Here is a 12,337-nt window from a genome sequence, read left to right on the forward strand (position 1 = left end):
TGAGAATTGAAACCTATTGATGTTTAGATCATTAAGGTCACAAGTCAAGGGTAAATTGCCTGAACCAAAGTCTTGAAGTATCCAGAGAAAAATTAAAACTGGGAGGGCGCGAAGGGTCCCATACAACCTTGAGGTCAAAAGAGGGAGGATGATATTGGGGTAAGAGATTTATTGGATCTTTTTAAATTTCTTGTGCAAATTAACAGTGTTTTTAATTGTTTCATTACAAAGTTGGTAAAAATATTCAAAATGTTAATTACTTTTGAATGCCAATAACCAAACGTATTTCAGTTAAAGAGAATCCACAATGCTCAGTTAACCTGATTACAACATATTTAAATATCTTGTTAAGCAGTGTGTCAAATAATCTGTTCATGTGTAAGCACTAGGAGTACTTTGCTATCCAACCCCAGTTGGTGCTCTGACAATGTTAATTAGCATGGTTCGTCTTTAAAAAAAAAAGTTTCATTTTTTTTCTACAACACGTTTCTGATACCTGACCAAAATGAGTTTAGGCAGTTAATGGTGCTGGGATATTTGACCATGAGGAACTTCATGATCTGTTCTCACCTTATATTCATGTACTAAAGCTTACAGCATAAATCCATGGAATGTGTCTGGGAATCATCAGATTCTTTTCCCTGGCTCCCTTACCACCCCCACCCCCACCACCTTTAAACACTAGTGCTGAGGCTAATTGTCAAGATGTCCTATCCCCACTTCAACTGAGATCAGCTAACTCAGCACATGGGGTATCAAACTAGGCATTCCTGGTTTGTATGGCTTAATCTTAACTAGCTAAGCTATTGGGGCAGCGTGTCTACATTTCTATCTGATTTTATAATAATTTATATCTAGGAAAGATGTTTGAAGCTATGGGCATGAATACTGTGCAGATGAATTGCCCACAAGATTGCCACAGTCATTGGGCAAGATGGGGGGGGGGGGGGGGTGGTGGTGGGGGGGGGATGGTGACTACCAATCAGTTTAGGTTGGATTCTTTCCTGAGATGAAGGAAAGTTTTGTAACTTACTCATCTAAAATGAAATTACAAATATTCAAAAATAACTAGAGCCTGAAAAGCATGTTGGTAAAGTGCATTGATCTGCAGTGCCTTAACCATATAATGAGCGATGATCAGTCATGCCATTGTGGAGAAATTCCTAAAAGGGATCAGTGGCTCCACATGTGGAGAAATGAAAAATGATAGAGCTGGTGACTTGACTGGGCCATTCATGTGCAACAGAGTTTATGCTTTTGGAGAAATTTGTTTTAGTTGGAATGCTTTATTTCATTCTTCAGTTTTTTTGGAGCAGAATTGTGTAGCACAGAAAATGTTGAATTTGGAAATAAAATTAAAAACTAACTTTTAGTAACTGAGTTAAGATTCTCCAGGTTACCAAGTGCTATAGGTAAATGGATAAACCCTACTTTTTACACTTAGAGAAATGAATTTTGATTTTTCTTTTAGCTGCTGAAATTTGTCCCTGAGAAGAGTGATGTTGATCTGCTGGAGGAGCACAAGCATGAAATTGAGCGCATGGCAAAAGCAGACAGGTTCTTGTATGAAATGAGCAGGTATGTACATCAAAACACTGATGTAAGTAGAAATCCATGAGCAAAACAGTTTAGTGATACAATGCTTTTGTTTGCCAACATGCTGTTCCCTATGATATTGGAGCATGTGTTTTATCTGGAAAATCTCTTAAGTGGGGAGTTCCCATCAGGGTTGTGTTAGGTATAAAGGGAAGTGAAGTGCAGCACACTTTCATGGAACTTGTAGTCTGTTAAAGTAATTGTTTTCGACAGGAAAAGAGGAAACAAAATGGGGGATAAAGAGACCGATCAAAGATTTGATGCGTTGAAACAATTATATATTTATTTTTTTTTAAAAAGCCAAAACTAACTTGAACCAATAAAAACGTTGTTCAAATGCACTAAGGATTTTTTAGCTTTTTGTTTCTTGACACTGGACTACAGTTAGAAAAAAAACACATGATTTTTCGAACTTGGTATGCCAACAACCTGTAGTTTTTTTGGTAGTGTTCTAGACTGAAAGATTTTAGGTAGGTTTCTGTGCCATAATTTGATCAATATTTTAGAGACTAAACATAAGCACACAAGAAATAGGAGCAGAAGTAGACCATATGGCACATCGAGCCTGCTCCGCCATTCAATACGATCATGGCTGATCTTGGGCTTCAGTTCCACTTTCCTGCCCACTCCCCATATCCCTTGATTCCCTGCAAGACCAAAAATCAATCAATCTATCCCAGCCTTAAATGTGTTCAATGATGGAGCATCCACAATCCTCTGGGGTAGAGAATTCCAAAGATTCACAACCCTTTGAATTAAGTAATTTCTCCTCATCTCAGTCCTGAATGATTGACCCTTTATCCTGAGACTGTGTCTCTGTGTTCTAGATTTCCTGACCAGTGGGAACAATCTCTCAGTTTCTACCCTGTCAAGCCCTTTCAGAATCTTGTATGTCTCAATTAGATCACCTCTCACTCTTCTAAACTCCAGAGAATATAGGCCCAATTTACTCAGCCTCTCATCATAGGACAACGCCCTCATCCCAGGGACCAATTTATTAAATCATCGCTGCACTGCCTCCAATGCAAGTATATCCTTTCTTAAATGTGGAGACGAAAACCGCTCACAGTATTCCAGGTGCAGTCTCGCCAAAGCCCTGCACAATTTTAGTGAGACTTCTTTATTTTTGCACTCCAATCCCCTTGCATTAAAGGCCAACATGCCATTTGCCTTCCTTATAGCCTGCTGCACCTGCATGTTAACTTTGTGTGTTCCTTGTACGAGTACCCCCAAGTGTCTCTGAGCATCAACACTTACCAGTTTCACACCTTTTTAAAAAAAATTCTGCTTTTCTATTTTTATGACCAAAGTGAACAACCTCACACTTCCCTACATTATACTCCATTAGCCATCTTGTTGCCCACTCACTTAACCTGTCTAAATCTCTTTGCAACCTCTCTACATCCTCCCCGCAGCTTACCTTTCCACCGAGCTTTGTATCATCAGCAAACTTAGATACATTACTCTCTGTCTCTTCATCCAGGTCATTAATTAATTAAGACCGCCTATAGTTTAAAAAAAATTATACTAACGAATAGACTTAAATACAATGGGGGTGAAATTCAACTTCAGTCTGGGCGTAAAATGAGCATTAGCAGATTGGCCACAATTATGTACCCTGCCCCCATTCTCCTTTCCATTGAAGTCGATAGAGGAAATTTGAGTTGAGTGCATAACGGGTGATTAGTCTGCTCATTTGTAGCCCAGCCAAAGTTGAATTTCACCCCCAAAGATTTAAATAACTGGAAATAACAGGTTGGTTTAGAACTAGTTTATGTGTGACATGAGATTTTTTGCAGGTAGTAGCTTTAAAACACATTAAGCTTCAGGATGTCATACCCTAATGTTAAATGTCATCGTTAGAAAGGAAATGCACAATCGTACCAGAATGATCTGATTTGATTGCTTAGTGACAGCAGGAATCCCATCTTAAAATTGCTGCCAAACACACTGCATTTATGTTGACATGGATTGATTTTATTTTCACTAGAATTCCTCACTACCAGCAGAGATTACAGTCCCTATATTTCAAGAAGAAATTTGCTGAAAGAGTAGCTGAAGTTAAACCCAAAGTTGAAGGTACAACTTTTGTTCTTATCAGGCCGCCTTGCTATACAATGGCTTTTAGCTCTGTCAGCATTCACATAAGAAAAGTCATGATGTTTGAAAAGTTGTTGTCATTTTCTTCAATATTGCATGTGACTTAGCTTATGCTATTTTATACTTTGTATAACTATGCGCCAATAATTTTATAATATACATTTTATATGTTCACTAAGTTGAAAAGTTTTTAGTGTGTGTAAACACTGTATTTTACCTGGATAGTGCCATACTCACTCAGTTACATTTCTTATAGTGGTTCACTCCAGTGTACTGTGCCCATACAAGAGTTAAAATATGCTATACTTACAATTACAGGTTTTTAACTAGAAAAAGGTTGTATACATTCCCCTAAAATTATATGGAGACACGCTAATCAAAAGCGTAAAGTATCTGGAACTTTGATTATTCTATCCTAATGAAGTCCCCACTCTTTTAGATAATTGAAATTGGTGAATAATCAAGAGCCCTGAAATTTTAATGTTCCACAGATAGTGCCCAAAATATTAAAATTAAGACATTGTTGACTCTGCAAATCCTTAGCTGGTGTGAAGCTCAAGTGGTGTAAGACTATCCTCTGAAGGTGGTGTAGCAACTTGCAGTTTCAACACACTTTCATGCTGATGTACATCTGAAATCCATTCTACCACTGCCACTCAGTGATATAATGACGACCATAATTTATGTACACGTATAATGGGGGTGATGTTCCATTGGGATTCTATTAATCTGTCCTAACTTTGGGGGAAGACCTGCAAAATCCCCAGAAAGATGCCATTTTCCTGTGGCTCTTGTAAGAAATTATGGCTGAGTAGGAGAGCTCCACAGAAATTCAACTTTATAGTGCTTATTGATATTGTGATAGTTAGATAATGGTCCAGAGTTTGCTATAGCAGAGCCCTTGCACGTGTAGGTGTTTTTTGTGTGGCAAGTTGCTGAAAGTATAAGCAGGTGGCATCGCAGTAAGGGAAGCAGGGCATCTATATGTTATAAGTAGAGTATTGTGTGGGAAAAGTGAGTTGCCAGATCAGTCCTGTGCAAAAGGTTTGATAACTGTAGTATGGTACTTTGTTTACAAAATTCACTGAATTAATGTATTCTGGCAGCTGCCGCAGGCTCTTGGTGAACAACTGAAGCTTTACGTGAGCTGTGAGCAGGACCATGTTTTTATCCAGTTAGACTAAGTAGTGCATCAAAATTGTAGGGTAATATATTAATCCTAATTATACCCCAAGCAAAGTGAAAGCAGTGAAAATCTATTTATCAGCAATTTATTTTAATGGAAAGAAAATTAATGAAAGTAATTGTCAAATGCTTTGTGAAATAGTTGAAAAACTGATTCCTTTCTTGTGTTAAAAATCTGAACCTGACCTTAATATCTACAAATTTTAATGTCAGTATATCACAAATGGCACTCAAATGTACAAAACCTTTACCTGAACAGCACAAATACAGGATGAGAACATGCAGTTACTATATTCTATATGCAGTTAGCACATGAAATGTTTAAAATTCCATATGTTTTTAGGTAGAAGCCAGTCAGACAGTTGGGTCCTGAAATTAACGGGGAGTGTGGGAGACCGTGGGGAAATCCTGGCAAGGTAACAGCAGGGTTTCATTTAAATAAAAGTTTGCGATTCCTGACCGAAAGTTGGATAAATTGACAGCCCGGCTGGCGAGTGGGAGCAAGACGTTGCAGCAGGAGGCTGCAATCAGAGACCATTTGTGGAGGCTCTGGTCATTGTCAGTGGCGGGGGGGGGGGGGGGGGTTGCAAGATTTGGTCGCAATCGGGTGGGGAGGGGGGTAAGCAGTGTTCTGGCCAAGATTGTGTGGGAGGGTCTGGCTGCAGTCAAGGTGCTAAAGTGGGCTGTAGAGTCCAGCGAGGCCCCAAGGCTTCCTTGTGAGGCCCACAAGGAAATCTGAAAAGTAAATTCAAAACTTCTGGGCCTCTTCTGGCATTGGATCCAGCTGCCTGTAGGTTTAGTCTGATGGGGGAGCCAACACTATGTCCTCCACCTCCCCACTCAAGCCTCAGCATGAAATTGCAGATCAGTTCCTGATGATATCATTGAACCCGATCTACATATTTAAAATAGGACTCCGCTTCCTTCCTGTGGGTGTCCTGCTCACCCGCTCAAAAGAACAAGTTAATATGGGAGTGTGGCAGGAAAGGAAGCAGAATCGGTGCAGGTAACTGATTCCTGTTCCTTTAATTGCACCTCTTGCCTAGTTTCTGCTAGGCAAGAGCATTTAAAATCGGGCCCTTGGAGTTGAGTTGTTCTCAAGTACTCTGATCAGATCATTATCAGTTTTCAAAACTTGTGCTACAAACAATGAAAATTCTAGGTCACTTAATTGAAATTAGGGGCATAGTATTTAAAATAAGCAAGCAAAGTACTGTGCCATAATCTGAGAAATATTGGCAGAAATGTAATTGTACCACTGATTTCAGGAAATGTCAGCCCACGCAAAAAAAGCATTCCATATTTATGTGACACGATAACATTTCTATTGTGCAGTTTCAAACCAAATCAAGCAGATTCAACTGTTAGAATTTTAATCAAATTCCAACAAAATTATCTGGACCAATTTTATTCAAGGGTTTGTACTTGCATCTTTTTTCTCATGCCTAGAGTGCAACTATGTATTTCAAGACCCATCAAATGAAATTTTGAATTCGAGATGTATTTTTCAATAAATGTTTGAACTAAATGTAATGTAGTCAGGGTTTATTATGAAGCCTGGCAAATGGAGTGTCTTGTTTTTAACAGGAGCTGGGAAAGATTACTCCTTTATAGCAAATTCATTTTGTTGACCATTTTAATTCAATCTAGTGTAGATTTAATGTTTTATTTTTGCAAGATCATCGCTGGTTTATCACTTGAAGCAAGAGCTTATATTTTGAAGATAGCATCATAACATGCTTAAAGTTTTTAGTTCATTTAATTTTAAACATTTTGTACCTCAGCTGGGATTTAATATACTACTATCGGACCTAGTTTCACCAACATGACTTGTTTTATTATTTTCCAGCTATTCGTTTGAGTTCCAAGGAAGTTCTGCAAAGCAAAAATCTGAAGCTGCTGCTGGAGGTGGTTTTAGCTTTTGGCAATTACATGAACAAGGGACAAAGAGGCAATGCTTATGGTTTCAAAATCTCTAGTCTCAACAAGATTGCAGACACCAAGTCTAGTATTGAGAAGTAAGACATTACTGACGCTGCTCGTTCAAAATGTGATTGTTCGTTGCTGCTTTGTCAACTTTAGAAACATTGCTGCTCCCTGTTAAGTTGCCTAGATTGTAATCAAAGGTTTTTCTTCAATGTGTTATGCTTGTTAGCTATAGAGGCTGACATTAAAAATGAACAAAAACATGGCCTTATAAGAGGCTAGGCTTCTTAATGCTCAAAGCTGAGGGTAGAGCTTTATATATTAAGTTCAGAAATCAGTAAAATTCTCTCTTGGTCTCTTGGGTATTAATATACCTGTTTTCTATTTCAATAATTATGAAGTACCCTTTTTGTGAAAATATTTAACAGAGAAATAGGAGTATGCCTTTCAGTCCTTCGAGTCTGTTCCACCATTCTATAAGATCATAACTGATGGTTACCTCTACTCCATTTACCTGCCTTTGCTTCATATCAATATGTTTGCTTAACAAAAATCTGTCGATCTCTGTTTTGAAAATTTGAATTGACCCAGCATGCACAGCTTTTCAGGGGGTGGGGGCAAGAATTTAAGATTTCTACTACTGTGTGAAAAATGTTTTGTGATTTCACTCTTAAAAAAGGCCTACCTCTAATTTTAGAATTGTGCCCTTTGTTCTGGATTCCTCCACCAGAGGAAATAGGGTAGATGCAGAAGAAACTATCAACTCGCTTTATTATTTTAAATATCTCAATTAGATCACAACTCAACCTTCTAAACTCAAATGAATGCAAACCAAGCTTATTCAACCTGATTTCATAATTTACCCTTTAAACCTTGGTATCATTCTGGTGAATCTCTATTGTACCCCCTCTAAGGCCAATATATTCTTCCTAAGCTGCTGTACCCAAAACTGAGTGCAGTACTCCATATGGACTCTGACCAAGGCTCTGTAGGACTGAAACATCACTTCCTCAGGTTTGAAATCCAAACTCCTTGAGATAAAGGCCAATATTCCATTTGTCATTTTGAATACTTTTTCTACCTGTGCACTAGCTTTTAATGACTTGTGTTCATGGACACCTAAATTCCTTTACTCCTCCACAACTTCTAGTCTTTCTACTGATTCTGTCTTGGAAATAAAATGCATGCCCTCATATCTGCCCACATTGAACTCCATCAGCCATAGTTTTGCTCTTTAGACTGTTTATGTCCCTTTGCAACTTTCTGCTTTTATATCATTACGTTAAAGTATGCCCTGTCTGTTTTTAATGCACGTTTATTAAACCACAACAAAAACCTTCATCAAATCTGTAATTTTCCAACTGAGATTAGTTGTTTGCCTTTCCCACTCCCTCCCTATCCACTTCTTCATGCCTCCCAAACATTCTGCCATTATTCACATAGTGTCTCCATGTGCATCTTACATAATGCCCCATGGTCAGATGTCAGGGGGAATAGATTTAGCTTTAAATCAAGGTGATGTTGATTATACCAGAGGAAGTACCACTTTTGTTTTGAACATTTGGACATTGGAGTTGAACACAGCCTTTAGGGCTTTTGCGTTATACTTCAGTCCAGATTGGGAAATATTAGGAAGATATTTTCGCCATTTTGTGACTGCAAACAACATCTAAGGTTCTCCTATATTTGATGTTGTCATAAATTTTTGCTGCTTTGTATTTTTGCTTAAATATAATTAACAATTATTATTCTTGCTCAAGGAACATTACTCTTTTGCACTACCTGATTACAATTTTGGAGAAGAAATACCCGAAAGTCGTGAACATACATGATGACTTGCATTGCATTCCTGATGCAGCCAAAGTAAAGTAAGTTTTCAAGATTTGTGACTAGGAGATTAGAGAGCCTTACCCAACACCCTTTTGAAAGATTAAAGCACTTAACTATATGCAGTAATGGTTGAGCCATTTCTGCTTCAGTTAATTTGTGTATTTCTTTGTGCAACAGTGAATTATAGGCACTTGTGTGTGATTTCAGAACCCTATTCTTCATTTCTATCCTTCACACATCAGGCTATTAATAAAATGGCAGAAATAGTGCCTTTATTTAAATATGGGTGACAGCATGGCATCAGACCTTTGTCCTGTAATTCTCCCTTCCATGCTGCATAAAAGATGTATGTTCTGAGCAGCATCATTTCTGTTCTACATTGTCATCTCAGACAGTATATGTCTGTAGGAATGAAATGTGTCTTGTCTCAGGTGAAAATGTATCAGCAGCCCTACTCTACCTTCGATATCCATTCCTCATGCCAATTTGCCTTTCATTGAAGGGCAGCAGACCACATGCAGTGCCTTTATTTTTATTAGTTGTTGGGATATGAGCACCTATAGCAAGACCAGCGTTTATTGCCCTTGAGTTTCCTTTGAGAAGGTAGTGCTTCAAAGCAGCAGCTCACCGCTACAGTCCACATGCTGTTAGATAGGGAGTTCCAGGATTTTGACCCATTTTAGGATAATGGGTGACTTGGAGGGAAACTTGTAGGTGATGTTTCTATCCATACACCTGCTGCCATTGTCTTTCTAGGTGGTGGAGATCATGAGTTTGGGCATTGCTATCAATAGGGCGGCGCAGTGGTTAGCACCGCAGCCTCACAGCTCCAGCGACCCGGGTTCAATTCTGGGTACTGCCTGTGTGGAGTTTGCAAGTTCTCCCTGTGTCTGCGTAGGTTTTCTCCGGGTGCTCCGGTTTCCTCCCACAAGCCAAAAGACTTGCAGGTTGGTAGGTAAATTGGCCATTATAAATTGCCCCTAGTATAGGTAACTGGTAGGGAAATATAGGGACAAGTGGGGATGTGGTAGGAATATGGGATTAGTGTAGGATTATTATAAATGGGTGGTTGATGGTCGGCACAGACTCGGTGGGCCAAAGGGCCTGTATCTCTATTAAAAAAAAAGCCTTGGCAAGTTGCTACAGTTAAGCCTGTAAATAGTACACACTGCTGCTATGGTGCACCAGTGGTGGAGGGAGTAGATACTTAAGGTGGTGGATGGGCTGCTGACCAAATGTATTGCTCTGTCCTGGATGGTGTCGAGCTTCCTGAGTGTTGTTGCAAATCAGGCATTGGTATTTGATATTGACTTAAAAATTTGGATTTGTTAGTGATGAGATTGCTCATGATGACAAGCCAGTCATGAGCACTGATTACTCTGGTGGGGTGGAGTGGAGTTGGGTTGGACCGAAGAATGTGTGTGTCTTGGAGCAATTAACTTTGCCTAACTTCATAAAAGCTGAATTAAACTGCAGCTCAAATGACTGGGTTGCTGAAGCATTGTGAGTTCTTAACTACTTCAGAGCTGATTTCCACTCCTTTACAATCTGGCTGAGTATCCTAGATGATGATCTGAGTATTCACAATTCAATTTTTTTTTAAATCAATCATTTTTAGAAATACACCAGAAGATAGACAGATCTTAAAATTATAATTTAACTGCTTGACTTTGATATGGTACTGATGATGTTGTTCCCCCCAACCCCCCACTCAAATAAAACATGCTGATATTCCAAAACGTCTGTTAAAATGTCGATCTCTAAACTTGGAAGTGGGAATTTCTTTTAAAAGGGATTTCGTTTCAATGATTGAGAAGTTGTTCTCTGTATCATGTCCACTTATCAGATATGTGGGTTTTTTGTAGCTTGATTGAGTTGGAAAAAGAATTCAATAGCCTGAGGAGTGGTCTGAAGGCTGTGGAGAATGTAAGTATTCCCTGTACTTTTTTTCTTTGTTATAGTCTTTGTTAGATTGTTTTCTTATATATTCAAGGAAGTCAGGGTAGGAAGCCGTGATGGTCATTAGTGTTAACCCGTTTCCCTTCACATCAGACATACTTCCTTCCTCACCACACTGCTCGTGTGCCAATTCCTTCCCATATTGTGCACTTGTATTTGCACCAGAACACACTGATTTCTCTTTGTTAAATGCACCTTTTAATAAGCTTGTTAGTTAATTCAGTGTTTGCACATTTGTACAAAATATTTCTATTGGTGTGATGTGCTGACACTTGGAGGTAACCAGGATTCGCGCATTATACGTGATCAACATTTCAGCCACAGGAAACATATTGGCCAACTCTGATTTTCTGGTTGCTTTGTTTTTTTTATTTAGCTTTCCTGTGCAATGCTATTGTTACAGGCATTTATAAAGGGGCAAGCCAGATGCACAAAAACAGCTTTAAGATTTTTTTTTTTAGGAGTGGCTTGTCCTTCTCTATCCTTGAACTATATTTTAGAATATTATTTGTAATATAAAGCAATTAATAGCACTGTTTCTGACGTTAGAATTATTTCACATTTTGTGAATTTAATTATGAAATCTTTGATATTTTTGGTGAGGCCTGAAATTACTGTATTGTGAGGAATCAGCACGTAACATTGTAATGTCTCCCTTTCATGATCTGATTTGGAATTTGTGTGGTATTTTAAAAAGAGAAGTCTGACTTTTAAGTTATCAAAATAAAGGCCGTTATTTGTGATGAAAACTATGTCTCTGCATTACAGATGTAAATGAGTACACATTATTCAAAACGGATGGCTTTTTATTAACTTAGTAACGAGCTTTGCTGTGATCTTTGCTCTATTTCTGTGTGCCTTTCATCTTTCATGCTTTAAAGTGTGGGAGGAAAGCACAAAGGAACTTGGGGGAAATATTCTTGTACTGTATTTATTTTATGCAGCTATTAAAAGTAGTTATGTACATTTGTCATGTAATTGTTTTGGTAAAACTGTTCTATTTGTAATGTGATGCGGTTTCCTTAGAAGCTAGAGAAGAGCAGAAAGACGTGGCTGCTACCAGTCAGTCTACCCCAAGCCCTAGTGTTCCCACCCCAAAACTCCTCTGCCCTGGTTATCAATAAAGGAGTTTTGTAATCGCTTATCAGTATTATAAACTGTTAAGATCTCTGAGGAGGGGAAAAATAATTAAACTTGTTTCTTTTTTAAACTGGGTTATTGAAAAAGTAGATCACTTTATTTTTTTTGTAGGAGCTGGAATACCAAAAGTCACAACCTGCACAGTCCGGTGACAAGTTTGCCTCTGTAGTGAGTCAGTTTATCACTGTTGCAAGTTTCAGCTTCTCTGATGTGGAGGATCTTCTCTCGGAAGCTAAAGATCTGGTAAATAACACATTGTTTTAAGTCTTTTTTAGAATCCCATTACTATACAAACTCGAACCATTTGAAGTTTTCTGGGACTTATACCCTCCTGTGGTCATGAACCCCTTTTTTCTGATTTGCTTTCCTTATACCTTTCTGTCTCTCCATGCCATGGGCTTTCTGCATATGAGTCAGCATCCTGTTCTTGGACTGTTAATAGTACTGCTCTCGCACAGCTGTAGGAGATTCACTATTTCCCAATGAGGAGTCAGTTGGTCATTGCTCAGCAACTCCCCATGTAGGATGACTGAGATTGACGACTGTGGAGTCGGGGAGTCAGATGTACTTCCTTCCACTCCGGTGTCACATGATGTTCAAA

At 38.6% G+C, this 12,337-nt stretch overlaps 1 protein-coding gene across 1 annotated transcript in view; it reads left to right on the top strand.

The window, feature by feature from the left end:
- daam1a (dishevelled associated activator of morphogenesis 1a) overlaps nucleotides 1-12,337 on the top strand; it is a 182,130-nt gene that overhangs the window by 155,612 nt on the left and 14,181 nt on the right. The window contains exons 19-24 of the mRNA XM_068039245.1: nucleotides 1,472-1,578; nucleotides 3,587-3,675; nucleotides 6,731-6,899; nucleotides 8,568-8,675; nucleotides 10,503-10,563; nucleotides 11,848-11,979. Of these exons, the coding sequence (XP_067895346.1) occupies nucleotides 1,472-1,578; nucleotides 3,587-3,675; nucleotides 6,731-6,899; nucleotides 8,568-8,675; nucleotides 10,503-10,563; nucleotides 11,848-11,979 (666 nt within the window). The remainder of the gene's footprint in view (nucleotides 1-1,471; nucleotides 1,579-3,586; nucleotides 3,676-6,730; nucleotides 6,900-8,567; nucleotides 8,676-10,502; nucleotides 10,564-11,847; nucleotides 11,980-12,337) is intronic.

Source organism: Heterodontus francisci, chromosome 9 (genome assembly GCF_036365525.1).
Source record: "Heterodontus francisci isolate sHetFra1 chromosome 9, sHetFra1.hap1, whole genome shotgun sequence".
NCBI lineage: Eukaryota > Metazoa > Chordata > Chondrichthyes > Heterodontiformes > Heterodontidae > Heterodontus > Heterodontus francisci.